Source organism: Trachymyrmex cornetzi, unplaced genomic scaffold, assembly GCF_001594075.2.
Source record: "Trachymyrmex cornetzi isolate Tcor2-1 unplaced genomic scaffold, Tcor1.1 scaffold74, whole genome shotgun sequence".
Lineage (NCBI taxonomy): Eukaryota > Metazoa > Arthropoda > Insecta > Hymenoptera > Formicidae > Trachymyrmex > Trachymyrmex cornetzi.
The window spans coordinates 555,057-572,348 of record NW_017300070.1 but is presented as its reverse complement, the minus strand read 5'-3'; the positions used below and the strand labels follow the sequence as shown (position 1 = coordinate 572,348).

Genomic DNA, 17,292 nt, shown 5'->3' with positions numbered 1-17,292 from the left:
CTGCGGGGTGAAGAGAAAAGACGACAAGCATGCGCATTACAATCTAGGATCACGCATTCTATCTCCATCCTTGTCAATCTTCTCTGCATTCTATCTCCATCCTTGTCAATCTTCTCGGCTTCAACTTTTCGAGCCTATGCTCCTTCCAGTAGTATATGTTCTAAGATAAATACCACCTGAAGAGATAATTTCTTTAATTATGCCCTTATATATAGGCGTACATTATAATTACGTACTATTCTATAAGTTTTATATATAAAGAGACATCTTAGAAACGACTGGAAGATATCTTACCTGTTAGATGTGTCTTCAGAATGTCTCTGAGATATATTGTACACATTTACTTTGTTCGAGGTAAGATATCTCCTAAATATCTTATACAGGAAGTGTATTCATGATATAATCATTATAATATACTGATGACATCTTAAAGATATTGAGATATATTTCGTATATCCGCGATGATTTAGTATATCCTATAGATCTTCATTGTTGTGTGGGATGTATGTCTATAAAAAGACGTCATAAAAACATTATAAATATGTTTTTTGGGATATATACATATCTAAAGAAAAATATTTAAAAGACATTATAAAGACATCTTCTAAACATGAAGATGATATATTACTTATATTGTCTGGGTAGACTATAAAGATGACTAATAGAAAATTACTGCAGTTATATAATAATGCCGTCCAGTTTTTTCCACAATTTACGTAAAATCTTTAGAAATAATAAATAGCGCTACTATGGGTGGTATTCATAGTCCGTTCTTATTTTAAGACCGTCTTAAGTAATATCTTAAGATGCTAATACGGCTCTCTGATTGGTTCATGACATCTTAAGACTGTACTTAAGACGGTCTTAAATATAAGATCCGACTGAATATCGGCCTATGATATCTGTTATTATTATTATTATTAACGTCGTTGTCCAGTAGATAAAATAACTTCTTTATAGGTATGATTCATAACTTATGAATTATTTCATTACAAAGAAATTTCGTTATTTGCAGATTTATTGAAACGATCGAAATCAAGTCGTATCGTAGTGGTTGCGTCAGAGCTATATCGAATAGCGTATTTAAATCTTGATAATATCAATCCAACATCGACCTTGCCGGCGTATTTGTATTATGTGTCAAAATATGCGAATATAGTCTTTACATTGGAGTTGGCGCGACGTTTGGAGGGCTCGGGAGTAACAGCAAACTGTTTGCATCCCGGAATGATAGACAGTGGAATCTGGCGAAGTGTACCCGCTCCGTTATCTTGGGGTTTGGACCTTATAGTTAAGGCTTTCTTCAAAACACCCGAGCAAGGCGCACAGACCACTATTCATCTCGCAGTTTCTGATGAACTTAAAGGAGTTTCAGGAAAATACTTTATGGATTGTGCCGTAAGAATTATTTTTGATCTTTTGAAGCTTAATCTTTTTCTAAAAGAGCTTTCAAAGAAGAGCTTTCTTTGATTCTTTTAATTTGACGCTAAAAATATTTCTCTTTTCTAAAATTCTTCTTAAATACTCTAAATATATATTTTAGGAATATAAATTATCGAACGCTGTGAAGGATCCTGCTAAAGGCAAAAAATTGTGGGAATTAAGTGAACCTCTGGTGAAATTGCAATCGTCAGACCCGAAGATTTGAGTGCGTGTATTTTTTTGTAAATTTTTATATATTATATATATTTGTCATTTTTTATATACATATATATATATATATATATATATAACGGTCTTTTGTATTTAAAACTTTAATAATAATTTTATAATTTGCCAGTATTATTTGCCTAATTAAGATATCGAAACTTTACTGATCAATAGATGTTAAAAAATATTTTTGCAAATATTGTAATTTTACAGAAATAAGTTTTTATTAAAAAAGAAAACTTTTTTTTAATATAAAACTATAATAGAAATGTATTTGCATTTACTGAGTAACAGAATTAATACATGTTTCTTTTACTTATAATGACGTACGTAAGCAAGTCTGCATATCTATTACACCTTGTGAAATCAATTTTAGATATTGAACTGATTTCTATTTTGGATTTAAAGGAAACAAACTATCCCATTTTTGCATTCTGTCGGGATAAAGCCCTGTCTTCATTCTTGGTTCCTCAGTGATATCCAGATAGTTGTCTTTTTCTATTAGATATGGATCCCATGTAACATGCTCTGTCAAAGCTGGAGATACCGGCTGTCCGGTTTGAACAAAATTCGACCACATGCTTGTCATAAGTTCCATTATAGGAATTTCCGGATCATCGTTTTGGAGGAATGGGAATTTGACTTTCATAAAGAACAGATATTGCAAATCGTCATGATGTGCCACTCCTAGAATGATAAAATAAATAACAAATTTAGGTATACATATAATTTATGCAGAAGTTAGATAAAAATCAAATCGTGAAGAATAAAACAGTTTGGATAATTTGAATCATAAAATAAAATACAAATAGAAATAATACCGTTTGGTGTGGTTTCATTCCACATAACAAAACTGTATCGTCCTACGTAAGAAGACATATACAAGTAGACAGGTTGGTCGGTGTTTTCTGCGATCAATTTTACAGCACGGTGCAATGGAAATATAACTATGCTGTCGCTATTGATCTGAAATACAAAACAATTATACACGAGTTACCTAAATTTTATTTATGCTGGTACATTAATTTATCAATGATTTTTCTAAATGTATTATTATTTTATTATATTTTTAATAACAATTTACGTACATGTGCGAGACCATCGTAAGTGTCCGGATCGATCGGTTGGTCACCAAAGTAAAATTGGCGCAGTGCAGTACTTATGTTTTTGGACCGAGGTGTATCCCGCTCATACATGAAATTAATCGGTGCGAGTCTATACCAGTCATTGTTCAAATCATTTACCATCGAATCATTCCCGAGTTGATGTTGCTGATTAACATCTATAAAAGGATCAGCGAAATATATTACATATACTTATTAATTTCTGTAATTTCAGCCATCATTTTTAACTGGGAAATTGAATGGAAATTACAAAGAAAATACAAATACAAAAGATTCTTACAAGCGACTACACCGTCAAACTCGTTTGCAGTAACTCCTGCAATCAACGGAACCTTGTGAAATTTCCCTTTCCTAATTAGATCAATGGGCTGTTCGGGCAGGAATCTTTCCACGCCGTGAACCTCAGGTTCCACTACAGGTGTCCATATCATGATTGGATGACCATACCACTCCTAAAATGCCATAGTATATTAAAAAATATTTTTTATCTAGTCATTTGAAAATATTGAATCTTTATGCTTCTTATTTTTTTTTTATTTTTTATATGATATCATATCATTTTTCTAAATTTCTATTGTTTTGACAAAAAATTATCCAATAAATACTAATTACATAGGAATATATAACATTTATGTTATTCGCGTTACTATTAGTTAGTATTTATTGGATAATTTTGCACTTAATATAAATATAATATGAAATATAGCACATGTCATACATAACATTTATATTGTTGAGTTTGAAATAATAACATTAATAACATTAATTTTATGTTATTACTAATTGGTGTTTTATAGGATATATTTAGTCTTATCTATTAGATCTCATTTATTAATCTCGTCTTGTATGTAATCTTTCTTACAAAGAAATTACGTATGGTGTTTGTAAAGTTCTCTACTGGTTTAGAATTCAAGCAGATCAGCATAGAGCCAGTGGTATCGGTTGGACAGTCTAACAATTCGGCTTGCTTCTTCGCCACGTGTAGCTGTTCAGTCGGATACGGTTCTATCATCATCGAGCCGCTCATCATGATCGCCCGATGGAACAATCCTTTGGACATTGGTGAGACCATGTGTAATAATACGCTTATTCCACCAACGCTATAGCCGGATATAGTAACGCTATCGGGGTCGCCGCCAAAGACAGCTATGTTCCTCTGGACCCATCGAAGCGCTACAACTTGATCCTTCAGTCCCACATTACCCGGTGCCTTCGAATCGCCCGTGCTCAGAAAGCCTGACGTGGATAAACACAAACGGGTTTTTAAGAAAAGAAGTTTTATTAATTCTTTGAATTACAATAGTGATAAAATCCTGACTAATCGTTTTACGAATCATTACCCGAAAAAAAAATGTTTCATAATTATACGTAATTATATGAAGTTATATAAAATTATATAAAAAATTAACATATTTTATATACAATTATATATGTATAATTATATATAAAATATGTTCATATATATAACATTTCTTCCCGGATATTTTCCTTCCAACTTTATAAATTTCGTTCGAAATTTTATCGATTACAATCCGAATTATTGGAAAGATATGTATATAAAATATTTTTTACCTAGTGACGCGAGACGGTAATTGACGGTAACAAGAACGATGTCTTTATCCAACAAGTACTGAGGTCCGAAGTTAGAACTTTGGCCCGAGAATAAGTAAAAACCACCGGGATGGAAGAATACTAGTACGGGTCTTTTCACTGGATCATTCTCCGACGGTAACTGCAATTAAAATAATTGTTCAATTAGTGACTTCATACCTTTTTCAGCGTGAATGTACGTTACATCATGAGACTCACTTTCGTTGTATAGACGTTCACACGGAGACAATCCTCTATTATATTCTGTTCGAATAATGCTGGACAGGCAGGTCCTTCTTTAGTCGCATCGAAAACGTCATTCCAATCTGCTGCTGGAATTGCGACCTAGACGAAAATAAAATTAAAAAAAAAATTCGGTCTAGTCCGATAAACTTTGGTCTTATTTTTACCAACAAATTACTGGATCAAAAAAATAAAATGCTTTTAATTGCTAGTGAAAATAAAACGTAAAACAAATGTCAATAAAGCATTTAATTGAAGAGTAAATCTAGTGCAAGGGAAAAGTAACGAATGTATAAACGAGATTTGTAAGAGGCAAAAGTTGAAACATCGGACCGATAACTATATAAACGTCAAAAAGCATTAACATAGTATAAAATTCTTCGACAAGCACGAGCAGAACAATTAACTTTAATGAAGTGTTTTGTACACACTTTGTGGAATGTTTAGGAAGTGTAAAGAAAAATGAATTATAAAAAAGTGTGGAAAACATAACAAGAATGTTCCATAATACATGATGCTTTATACGATGCGTTTAGAGAGCGTGGTATGAACTATATAATATGTACGTTCGAAACCGTGAAAGGTCAATGAAAAATCAACGAAACTTCTAATGAAGAAACGTAAAATTCAAGGTAAAATTTTCATTTACACTTCTTTGACATTTTGAGAAGCTTTCAATTTTCTTTATGTAATTTATATTCACATCATACACAATTTCATTTTATTTCTTTAAATTATATAGATTGCGTTCGGAGAAAGCACACGCTATTGTTATTATCAGTTTATTTTTATTATTTATTAGGCATAAAACAAAAATAAAATGACGCAAATATAGTGCTAATAGTACGCCTTTTAAAACATGTAGCAATTTCGCATTTGTGGTAAAAGTCTAAAGCTTTTAACTTGAAAGAAAAGAGTAACGAGAAACTTTAATACGTTATGAAAATGTTTGTTAAAAAATATTTAAATTTTATCTCATGCTACGTTTGGGGAGCGCTATTGTGTCATTCTATTTTTAGCGTTCATTTTTAGCGTTAAACATAAAATAAAGATGGAATTATGATGCGATAGTGCTAATAACGTAGCTTATTAGCTATATAGAAATGCGCACAAAGCGTATCATCAGAATACTCTATATACTATAATTAACTGCTTATTCTTATTCTTTATTAAGCGTTTAGGAAACGTAGACGAAGTTTCAATAAGAATTACATGTATAGAATATTGGAATTATTGGATAGCAGTGATTATTATAATTACTTATTTTAAGTATTAAAAACATTGTTATTCAGTGCTCTTAATACTTGAAATTAAGTGATTAATCATTATCTGTCAATATTAATCCGGAAAAAAAATGTTATATATATGGACATATATATAATTATATATAATTGTATATAATTTTATATGTAATTATATATAATTGTATATAAAATATGTCAATTTTTTTTCTAATTATATATAATTTTATATAATTATGTATAATTGTATGTAATTATATATGAATCATTTTTTCTTGGGAAGTTGACCAGCATCAAATTGGATTTCTGAAGTGTGCGAGAAGTGTATTGAAATCATGCATTCTTTGTAGAAGGTTATGAAAGCATTTTACTAAAGAACTTCTAGATATAAATTATTGAAGCATACGGAAAAGCGTAACCGAAGTACTTCATTCATGGTTTGTGAAGCATTTAGGAAACGTTAATAAAAATGAATTATTGAAGAGTATTGAAACGTAACAGAATGTTCCATATCTGCTTTAAGCGGCGCTTACAATGAAATTTTAAGCCGTAAAACTTAAGCTTTAAGCTCTAAGCCGTAAAAAATTGATCATAATAGAGTATTCTCCTCACATTCGATTGTAATTGGTCAATTTCTTACGGCTAGAGTTTAACTTAAGTTTTACTTTAGTTTTACTTAAGCTTGAGGCGTCGTCTACAATACACGGAGTAAGAAGTAAGAGTAAGAAATTGACCAATCACAGTGGATTATTCTTCTCACATTCGACTGTGATTGGTCAATTTCTTACTCTTACTTCTTACTCCGTGTATTGTAGACGACGCCTTAAACTCTAGCCTTAAAATAATCTCATTGTAGACCCCGCTTTACAGAGCATTCAGGGAACATGTATAAATATTCGAAAGCGCAAATAATCAATTATGGAAAGTAATTAATTCTAAAACTCACAAGTAAACCTACGGAAGTGTCACTCACCGATTTTGATGAAACTTTGCATATTTGTAGAACTTTGAAAAATATTTGACACGTATTTTTTTTTATCGGCAATGGTCCACTTTGAAAGGTGAAAATTACTCCTTAAAGGTAAGGATAGATTTAACATACTAGATGAAATAAGTTGAAAATTTTGAATTTTATACTTTTGACATAAGATTTAATTTCAGCGACCCCAAAAACCCCCTAACCCATTTTACTTTTTAAAATTTTCAACTTATTTCACCTAATACGTTAAATCTACCCTTACCTTTAAGGGGTAGTTTTCACCCTTCAGAATGGGCCTTTGCCGATAAAAAAAAATACGTGTCAATTATTTTTCAAAGTTCTACAAATATACAAAGTTTCATTAAAATCGGTGAGTGATATTTCCGTAGGTTTACTTGTCAGTTTCACCGATGTAAGATTAATTTTTAGGGGGACTGTTAATTACCAACGCTGATTAACTTAATCGACGATTAACTCAATCAGCAGAATTACTATTATAGATAGAAGATTTTCATTACTTTTCATAATTAAGTATAGGAACGTAGAGATAGAACTAGTATATCACGAAGAGATAAGGTTAAGAACGATATACAGTTTTGCTATTTACTACATTGCTGATTGAATTAATCGTCGATTAAGTTAATCGACTTTAATAACAGTCGCCCTTATAGTCTCGGTTTAACTTATACTGTTACACTTCTTATGTCTGTTCTACCAACATAGATCAACTTAATTTATATTTAGTTTAACTTATTTTTTATCTTTTATTTTAGATTTAAGGATTGGAAAAGGACAAATACCTTGTCCACAACCTTACTTTAAGGCCCAATTTCACAATTCACGGTTAACTCTTAATCGAGGTTCAACTTATTCATTATCTCTTTCCAATTCTAAAATTGGAAAGAGATACTGAATAAGTTGAACTTCGGTTAAAAGTTAACCGTAAGTTGCGAAACTGGACCTAAGAGGTCGTAAGCCGTAGGCTGTAAGAAATTGACCAATCACAGTCGATTATTTTTCTTATATTCAACTGTGATTAGTCAATTTCTTAAGGCTTTACAGCTTACGGCCTCTTAAAGCAAGGTTGTGGACAAGGTAAAATAGTAAATTAAACCGAGATCAAAGTTATCTTCTATCTATATAATCTTCTATCTAAAGAAGAGTTCTAGTTAATCTTCTAAGAAGAGTTAAGAAGAGTTAAAGAGGGTTAAGAGAGTTATAAGAGAGTTAAGAGTTTAAGAAGAGTTCTAGTTAATCTTCAATCTAAGAGTTCTAGTTAATTTTCTATCTATATTAGTAGAAATGGACGTTTTTATAAATAGTTTAAATTTAATCTTGGTTCAATTAACTCTTCGTCTTTTTCTAATTATTAGAATTATAAAAAGATGAAGAGTTAGCTGAACTAAGATTAAAATTAAATTACAATGGTAGAAACGGGCATTAGAATTAGAAAAATATAGAAAGTAAATTGAATTAAGACTAAAATTAATCTTACATTTGTGTGTATTACATTTCAATTTTTATTTTCGCTATGTAGTAGAAGATCGTTAGAAGATCATTAGAAGTAATAACCATTACCGAATTAAAGTCATGACATAGTCGAAAAAAGTAACACGGATAACAAAACGCAGTTATAATTATTAATAATGTTACTTCGCAACTCTGCCGCAGGCAATATCTGATGCTTTACTTGGAAACGTTGTTGTCCAGTCGGCGGTTCAGCGTATCTCACACCGCGGAAAGAATAAATTTTTTTGCCTAATCTGGAAATGATGATGGAACCGCGAATTCTTCCAATCGGAGCAGTGACTTCATGTTCTTCGTTGGTGAGATTGTCATCGGCGAGCACGATAGCAACGCTCAAGAGGATAACGAACAAGCACTTCATAATATTTCTGCAGAGGAAGACAGTTTGGACTGTCCGTTTAATACAAGTAGGAAACTTACGCACGTGAAACCGGTTAAGCACGTTAAGTACCGCATCAGCGAGCACTAAAAACATCTCAAGGGCACTACGAGGACTTTTATACCCAACTGCGAGCAGGAAGACGCGCGCGCTTAATCGCAATTGTTTTTCTGGGAAACTTGACTCTATCATACGAGAATATTTCCCACAAACAGCAAGGCTTACGTGAGGTCATGCACGGTTTTGTAATTCAAATATGCACGCACGCGGGATTTTGAACCAAAACAAAGCGAGAATTAATGTAATTATCCGTAGCGAGAGGTCGCAGATAAATCAGCGACTTGCAAAAATCATCTTTATCTCCAATGGTCACAGTTCGCAACATCGTCGTTTTTTCTTTTTGGCACACATTTTTCAAATGATATAAATGATAATTGCGAACTGTGTTGAATATTGATGTAGGTTATTATATTTTCCTTAACATGAGGAAATATATAACGAGGAATATATAACGAGTCTTACAGGAAAGATATTACATATCTACAATTCAATCTTACTATAGGAAAGAGATGCACGAAATCCAATCACTTTATTGTATTAGCTTTTCTTTTACACACAGGAGCAGAAAGATTTTTATTTTATTTCCTTAAAAAATGCAGAGGTTTAAAAATAATTATATTTTTTAATTTTTTTTTGATATTCTTTATATATAGATATTTTTCCTGTCTTTTGAATTTTGTTAAGTTGTTTGAAACTGGAGTAATCATACTGAGAAATTATTTAAATCAATCTATTATGATAATTGAACTATTCCTTCTTTAATTCTTTTAAGTTTTTGCTTTTGTTTTCCATACGATAAGTTTTAGTTACATGGCCGTAATTTAGATCGAAATTCGCAGCATAGTCATTCAGATCGCTACGAGCCTGTCTCTTTGGTTTAGCAAGTTCACGCAATCGCTTAGGATAACGTCTGTTATTGCTAGCAACAATACAAGCGTAAGTATCTAGAAGAAATGCCTTCTTATCAAATTGATGAAATAGAACTTGCTTGCTGTCCACTAATTTATGGACTCGGTGTTTACCTGAAAATTTGGAACTTATACAGTTAACAATTGGAAAAAATCGTAAAAGAGACAAGTTATTGATATAGATATGAATAAAAAAACGACAACTCTATAATATATTATATACACTATATTGACGCCTGAGCCGTAGAAGGTGCTACATCGAGAAAAGCATGAAGAAGGGTTTATCAAGGTTTATATCGCGCTATGTTACCTTCTCATAAATTTTGTAGTGGTATGACTATTTTGTAGTGATATGCAAGCGTAAATTAAATCTTAAAAATCTTCGTTGTTAAGCTAATTCTTGTTAAGTTAAATTAGAGCATAATTGTTAATATAATTAAAATATTATTGGTTTGTAAATCGAAACTCTTGTCACATGTCATATAATTTAAATTATTCAGATGTAAAAACTCAATGTTACACATTTATTTATCTAACACGAAAAGAACACTGTATAATTTTCATTTTCTGTTAAAAAATTTTACATATTTAGAAATAAAAAAATGTTTTATATTTAGAAATATTACACAAATTTAGTTACCTGTCCTCAGTCATACCACTACAAAATTTATGAGAAGGAAACATAGCGCGATATAAACCCTGATAAATCCATCTTCAAAGTCATAAACCGTTCTTTTTGATTTTCTCGATATAAATCGTACTTTGCATGTGTTCCGACATAGACTGGTCTTTACACCTTGCGCGAGATAGACCGCTTTTTTGACATAGACTCTTCTTCATGCTTTTCTCGATATAGCACCTTCTATGGCTCAGACGTCGATATATAAATGTGGATTTATTATTAGATAGAAATGAAAATTATTTACAATCAATTATACAAGATTTCACCTGTTATGGCATTAGTATATTTTGTAGATGAAGATGAAGTATGAAATGTCGATGTTAAGTTAGAATCTAATTTCTGCTTTTGTTGACTGGATTGATTCAGATTGTCGAATATTTGGCGAGCATCGGTTTCCTGAATGTATATATTTTAATGTATTATATTACTACATTTTTGATCTTACAAGAATACTACTTGAGGCTTATTGCGCCTATCGAGTTGCGTGTTAGATCCTTTTCCCAAATTTTCGTGTTTAAACGTATTTGTTGACCGAGTATCACTATTCATATCGCTTTATCCTGTACTATTTTCTTGCAAAAACAATTTGTTTTTCGATTAATAAGAGAACTTTAATATTCAACGTCGAGATTTTTATTAAAATTACATTATTCGAATTATAGAGTCGGATTAAGAATTGTGTTGACTTTAGAAATTTTGATCCAAACTTAAGATTTGCGTGAATTTTTGACAGCCAAAGCAATGATCTCTTTTCCTGTTCGTTATTCAATTGTAATTTCAATCTTTTCTGTCATCGCGCGTCATTCAGCATTTTACTTCCGATGTTTCGCCATTTAAGAAACAAGGGCTGCGTTCAGCAGAACGTCTATTTTGCAACTGTTGGAAGTTTTTCTTCACGCTGATTGGGTTATGCTTTTAAATCGAGAGGAATGGTCCTATCTCAGCAGAGAATCATAAAACGGTTGCAAAATTGTTGTGTTCTGCTGAACGCAGCCAAGCAATACTTTTCATAAAATCTTGATTTATACGTAAACAAATTCTATCTCATTTCACGTCCTCCGTTGGTTTTTCTACTCGAGATACTATTTTACTGAGTAACGCATGGAACAGTGTAAAAATACATGGAAAACTTTATAAAGATTTATTACTACAAAAAATATTAGTGGACGGTATAAAATGTACTTACATACAAGAGAGTTTATCAAATTATTTTAAATACAATAATCCCTAAAATTACCACATCGATAAGTTTCTTGTATTTGGACGGATGCAAAGGCAGCGCTTAGAGATATTGCTTCATTGGACGGATGCAAAGGCAGCAATTATGCTTAAATTTATTTATTCACCTCCGTCTTTCAGTCATTCATACTTTAATAAAAATATATGTGTAAAATATATGTATAAAACAATATTTGAATAATATTTAGAATATATCTTTGAAAATATTAACGATATGTAGCAGCATTAAAATATACTAGATTGCTAATTATAATATACATGCTATGCCAATTGATAAAATGTGTTATATCAGATTCGTTTGTCAAATCTCTATTATTTGATCTCGATGAATTCTTGTTCGAGTATTCGTGTACAAGCATAATCTATAAATCGCGGACATTATACTTATCTACCAAATGCGAAAGTAAACGCAATCATAATTATTGTAGCAAACAACGAGTAACTTATCACTGATGCACCTGCGTTACAATCTACGATTCTCCTGGCTCTCATAAAATCTGGTCCGAGGTACGTGATGTATTCCCGCTTGTTCGGCGGGATTACCACCAACTGTTGAGTGGCATCTTGAAAAATGAGATCGCTGTAAGGCGGTCGGCTATAATACATGCTAAAACTGAATTCATCCGGTTCCTTTCGGCCATAGAACTGTTGTGCGTATATAAATAGATTGATATATGCATTGATTTGCGTCTGGTTATAGCCGTAATAACCGCCGCGTGTAACTATAGCATTGGCAGCGACTTTGCCTAGATTGCAGTTCATATAATCTGTTGTTGGGCGACGCGTACCATCTGGGCAAAGCAATTCAAAGTCTTTTGTGAAGGTGTTGCGTGCCCAAAATTCTTTGCGCTTGCCGTCGGTGTTCTCTGCGACCGTCGTATGCTTCACGAAGGACACGTCACCACCTCCCTCTACCAGACATCTAAAAGCACCTGTATAACCAAAGTAATCCTCGGAAGCGTCTCTTCGGCAATACCGGTAGCTCACCCCGTGGCATAAGTCGCACATATTATCATAAGGCACACCTACAAACAATAAATAACTAATTAATCAAATATTAGATAAGAAAAGTTTATAGACGCAATTATTTTATGAAAGAATTTGCTACTTTTATTAATTTATTTTATTTTATTCTATTAATTTTCAAATTGCAAGCTTAGAACAATTACCAACTTTCTTCATTTAGAACTTTTAATTAGAAATTTTTAGCTAAGATTTAGGATATGTTAGAACTTTTTTCAGCTACCTATATTATATTCGGTGCTGAGTGCGCCTGGCACGCAGGATTTGCTAAAGTATTCCGCAGCTGCACGCACGGAATCGCAACCGTATCCTCTGATCCACTTGTTAGAAATAAGATATGCCAATGGATAAACCCATCCTGCAGCCATGTTGATTCCAGTGTGACAAGTGTTCTTATTTTTTAGATATGTCAGATCTGTATTGTCGTCCTCTTCCTTCGCAACGGCGACAACGTAATAGTCCGGTGTACCCAAATTGTACACTTCGGATATAAACGGAATCAGTTCGAATTGCAGTCCAGCGGTATAGACATCACTGGCATCTAATACAGCTACATCGGCAGTTCTACCGTAAAGAAAAAAAACCTATTACGCCCATAATTTCATTTCAGAATATACATACGTTTAAATGCAATATATTTTTCATGTACCCGCTTCTTATCGACTGCATACAATTTATTTGACTATGACCTTTGTGACAAATTAATTCTGGTTTCAACAGCTGAGCTTTTAAGGCGATCTACAAGCACAATAAGGATAATTAAATTAATTAAATATGAGAAACGCCACTTACAGTGTCTAAAGACAAATATTGGAATAATACATCTATATCTAATTTAAATAAATTTCATGTGAGATATATGACAATATGACTACACGCTGATTACACAGCCACACAAAAAAAAATTTTGGTTCTGACCTGGGGGTCTGACTATGTGTACCTTATGTTTTTGGGGTCTCTGAATCCGAATCCGAGGTCCATTTAACCCCATCAGATCAGGATTTTTTTCTAACCTAAAAAAACCAGTCGGATTACAATTTTTTTAAAACATTGATGGATTTACATGAAATTTGTTACTTGTTTTTGAGGTCGCTGATTACGAATTTGATGCTAGATTTTAAAAATGCAAAGTGGCGTATCCAATATGGCGGACACATTTAACAAAAATTAATATTTTTTTGAAACTTGGTATCTAAGGGTCTTCGGGGTCGCTGATTACGAATTTAGAGTCAGAATTTCCAAATTACAAGTAGCGGATCCAAGCTGTGAAACCCTAGAACCCTTATAAAGTTACTTTACCCAATCATCAACTTCACACTAAATGACTTTATTTTTACATTCATTTAACTAAGGTCAGTTTTTTAAATCATTGTACCGTCGGCATTGGCATTACCCGATGTACACCGCGGGGAGGTTGCGGATAGCGGATAGCGGATAGCAGATAGTCTCCGTTGCCCACCGTCACCACGTGGAGGTGCCCTGGATGCAGATACACGCAAGACAAATTTCCTGGAAACCTGGGGCACTTCAGTGAAGAACAGGGTGAACGTTTCCACCAAGATATTAAACTTGTTGAAACTCGCTATCAGGGACGTTAATATGTTGGCAGATTTTTGCCAACCTCAAAAACAAGTAACAAATTTCATGTAAATCCATCAATGTTTTAAAAAAATTGTAATCCGACTGGTTTTTTTAGGTTAGAAAAAAATCCTGATCTGATGGGGTTAAATGGACCTCGGATTCGGATTCAGAGACCCCAAAAACATAAGGTACACATAGTCAGACCCCCAGGTCAGAACCAAAATTTTTTTTGTGTGGCTGTGTTATTTTTCAAAGTTGCAACGCAATCAAAATGAAATAATAATCCCTCTAAATTTTATGCTACTAACATTTTAAAACCTGTAAAGCATTTATTGCGAAAAATATTAAAGATATTAAAATTAACAATGTTTAAATAATGTTTGAAATAATGTAAACCGTGATATTTTAAGTATATAATCTAAATGGTACCTTCATTTTTATGCATTTTTCCATTTCTGGCTCGGATGTAACGCACAGTGTCATCCGATTTACGGGACAATGATGTACTCCTAATATATGTTCTAAAGATTGTCCTAAATACCCTGTGTATGTTTGATCCTTTTCGGGCAGTTGTACAAAATCACGAGAGGAATCCTAGAAAAATGGCATGCATTATAAATAAGTTCTAAATAAATAACAAACAAACAAAACATGAGAATATTAAGACTCACAGAAAATATTAAATTATGCTGTAATCCGTATCTAGGTGCCGATTCATATAATTCAAACATTTCTATCGGTTGCACATTCGCTGGTTCAGTGTTTTCTCCTTCTCTGCTATAGTAATTGAATGTATCGTCGAATGCAGGCTTCTCCCATGAGTTCAATCCTCCATCTACTCCTCTTCCGTCACCGCTACCAAACCTTTGGTCGTATCTGCCACGATTCCGATTGTCTGTGCCATATTCATTCGGATTTCTAAATCCGCCTCTATTATAATCACCCTCACCAACTCTGTTGTAACCTGGACGGTTTTCAAAATCCCTCCGATTGCTATCGTAACCAGGACGATTTTCGAAATCTTTCTGATTATTGTCGTAACCTGGACGATTTTCAAAATTCCTCTGATTGCTGTCATAACCGGGACGGTTCGTAAAATTTGTCTGATTGCCGAAACGATTAAAGTTCGTCGTGCCATTTTTATTCTTGTGTAGTATTTGAGCAGTCTTTTCCAAAAATCTTTGATATCTTCGACGAATGTCAAAGTTCGTCGCCGAAGATGTAACTATCGCGCGAGACGGTACGATACCCCAATTACAAGTACTGTAATCGTCTACGGACTTGCGAATACCGCTTGTGCATAGCAGTTCGAATTGTTCCTTCTTCACGGAACCTAAAATAACGAGAATTATAGAATGCTTTGTCGATTTTTATTTTCTGAAAATTTTACTTCTAGAATTGCATACTGAAATCGAATGTCGTTGATGTCATCTCGTCTACAGTCGTGTGCACCAAAAAAGCAATTTCACCCGCTTCAACCAAACAGCGGAAAGCCCCTTCATACCCTGAGTAAGGATCTTTGTTTGTACATTTGCCGCCGGGTATTTCTCCGATGCACAGGCTACACAAGTGATCAGAATTATCACCTGCAATTGAAGCCCTAGATTATAACTGCAGAATGAAAACGCATCTATATTTTAAACCTATTCTTTATCGCTGCATCGGACTGCATTAATATCCATCTCTACCAATGTAGATTAACTTTAATCTTAGTTTAATTTGCTGTTTATCTTTTTCCAGTTTTAAGAATTAGTAAAAGATAGAGTCAAATAAATCAAGATTAAAGTTAATCTACACTGATGAAAATGCATGAAACGGTTTCTTTCACTTTTACGAAACTTCACATACACGTATGCACGCACGCACGCATCCACTTACATATATGTACATATATTAATTAATATTATATATATTTTTTAAATTTTAAGATGAATGTATACTAATTCAATTACAAAGAACAGATTCAGTGGCGTTTTTTCGTTATCCAACCAGAAGCAACCACGGCTAAGGCTATCTTCATCTTCTGATCCCTGAAGAGTTGTGGTAACTTCTGGTTGGATAACGAAAAAAGCATCCCTGGTTTTACGTTAAACTTACCAATTGGATTGTTTTTATCAATTAATGAATTTACTGCACAACTAGGCCCAAAGAATTTAATCGTTGATTTTACATGATTATTACAGTCAATAACTTCCATTCCTCCTTTCTTCATAAGCTGATAAAAATATATTTTATTGTATATAAGTGTGTTAAAAATTTTTACATTCAGATACTTTATGTCATAATTCATAAACTTTACTCACATTATTAATGGGAATAACCCAACCCGCTAGTGTCCCGACACCAGCAAAACAGCCCTTCTTGCCTCTGAGATCATACAAAGACTGTACATCAGGCAGAGAGCCTTTTTTAATCACTGCGACAGCATATTGATAATTTACGCCACTTTCATATATTTCTTGCATTATTGGTACAAGACTGTGATATCGTCCAGCTATAAAGACCTCTCCAGCGTCTAATGTTGTTATCTGAGCCTTCTCGTGGTCCAGCATGGACATACATTCTTCTTTGTTGAAAGCTTGCTTGCATTGCACCGAAAAATAATCATAGTCAAAAGATCCTCTTTCACGATCAATCGCTCTAGAGAAGGCCTGACATTTGTTCTGCTCGCTTTCGGAGATTGTACACCATGTAAGTGTGTTGTTGATGTTCTGGCCTATCAGTTAATACATACAATAATTATAATTAATTAATACAATAACAAGCAGTTAATATATGACATAGCGCATTCTACAATTTCAACATTCTTAGATCTGTTCTTTGCGGCTCAACTAATATATACTTGCATTTAAAATGAAATAGATATATAAATATTTAAAGTTTGATGAAATAAGATAGAAAGTTTTTCAGTGCAGTCCAGTGCAAAGAACAGATCTAAAGTACTCTCCATGTATTATAAATAAAATTAGATTGCAAGTTGGTGCAAGTATCATAATGAAACAAAAGACAATCAGATTGAAGGTACATTAATTTGAGAGAGATATATATATATATATATATCTTCAT

The 17,292-nt window shown here is 32.9% G+C and overlaps 4 protein-coding genes across 5 annotated transcripts in view; 1 reads left to right on the top strand and 3 right to left on the bottom strand.

Annotated features, from left to right (window-relative positions):
• Positions 1-1,649, top strand: part of LOC108767951 (retinol dehydrogenase 14) — a 14,262-nt gene extending 12,613 nt beyond the window's left edge. The window contains exons 4-5 of the mRNA XM_018518099.1: positions 1,016-1,398; positions 1,544-1,649. Coding sequence (XP_018373601.1) covers positions 1,016-1,398; positions 1,544-1,648 — 488 coding nt within the window. The 3' untranslated portion in view covers position 1,649. The remainder of the gene's footprint in view (positions 1-1,015; positions 1,399-1,543) is intronic.
• A 294-nt stretch (positions 1,650-1,943) lies between these two features.
• Positions 1,944-9,011, bottom strand: LOC108767968 (esterase E4). The gene is made up of 8 exons (XM_018518122.1): positions 8,518-9,011; positions 4,584-4,709; positions 4,347-4,506; positions 3,637-4,010; positions 3,055-3,226; positions 2,739-2,932; positions 2,472-2,616; positions 1,944-2,337 (listed from the first exon to the last, which is right to left on the bottom strand). The coding sequence occupies exons 1-8, from the start codon at positions 8,923-8,925 to the stop codon at positions 2,042-2,044; spliced, it is 1,875 nt and encodes a 624-aa protein (XP_018373624.1). The 5' UTR covers positions 8,926-9,011; the 3' UTR covers positions 1,944-2,041.
• A 447-nt stretch (positions 9,012-9,458) lies between these two features.
• LOC108767959 (uncharacterized) lies at positions 9,459-11,222 on the bottom strand. Its single transcript, XM_018518109.1, has 3 exons — positions 10,840-11,222; positions 10,650-10,779; positions 9,459-9,815 (listed from the first exon to the last, which is right to left on the bottom strand). Exons 1-3 carry the CDS (start codon positions 10,930-10,932, stop codon positions 9,541-9,543), a joined length of 498 nt encoding a protein of 165 aa, XP_018373611.1. The 5' UTR covers positions 10,933-11,222; the 3' UTR covers positions 9,459-9,540.
• Positions 11,223-11,262: 40 nt separating this feature from the next.
• Positions 11,263-17,292, bottom strand: part of Tsf2 (transferrin 2) — a 6,355-nt gene continuing 325 nt past the window's right edge. The window contains exons 2-10 of one of the 2 annotated variants that reach the window (XM_018518107.1): positions 16,530-16,942; positions 16,324-16,441; positions 15,633-15,812; positions 15,308-15,559; positions 14,898-15,268; positions 14,656-14,820; positions 13,295-13,383; positions 12,869-13,209; positions 12,007-12,647 (exon numbers count right to left, since the gene is read on the bottom strand). In XM_018518107.1, coding sequence (XP_018373609.1) covers positions 12,007-12,647; positions 12,869-13,209; positions 13,295-13,383; positions 14,656-14,820; positions 14,898-15,268; positions 15,308-15,559; positions 15,633-15,812; positions 16,324-16,441; positions 16,530-16,942 — 2,570 coding nt within the window. Of the gene's footprint in view, positions 12,648-12,868; positions 13,210-13,294; positions 13,384-14,655; positions 14,821-14,897; positions 15,560-15,632; positions 15,813-16,323; positions 16,442-16,529; positions 16,943-17,292 lie in introns of both variants that reach the window. The other variant, XM_018518106.1, reaches the window with a different exon arrangement.

Coding starts and splice junctions, on each gene's coding strand:
- LOC108767968 (XM_018518122.1), bottom strand. CDS start 8,925: ATGATAGAGTCAAGTTTCCCAGAAAAACAATTGCGATTAAGCGCGCGC. Junction 4,507..4,583: donor TGAACGTCTATACAACGAAA/GTGAGTCTCATG, acceptor TTTTAATTGCAG/TTACCGTCGGAGAATGATCC. Junction 3,227..3,636: donor ACACCATACGTAATTTCTTT/GTAAGAAAGATT, acceptor ATGGCATTTTAG/GAGTGGTATGGTCATCCAAT.
- LOC108767959 (XM_018518109.1), bottom strand. CDS start 10,932: ATGAATAGTGATACTCGGTCAACAAATACGTTTAAACACGAAAATTTG. Junction 10,780..10,839: donor ATAGGCGCAATAAGCCTCAA/GTAGTATTCTTG, acceptor ATATACATTCAG/GAAACCGATGCTCGCCAAAT. Junction 9,816..10,649: donor ATATACTAATGCCATAACAG/GTGAAATCTTGT, acceptor CCAAATTTTCAG/GTAAACACCGAGTCCATAAA.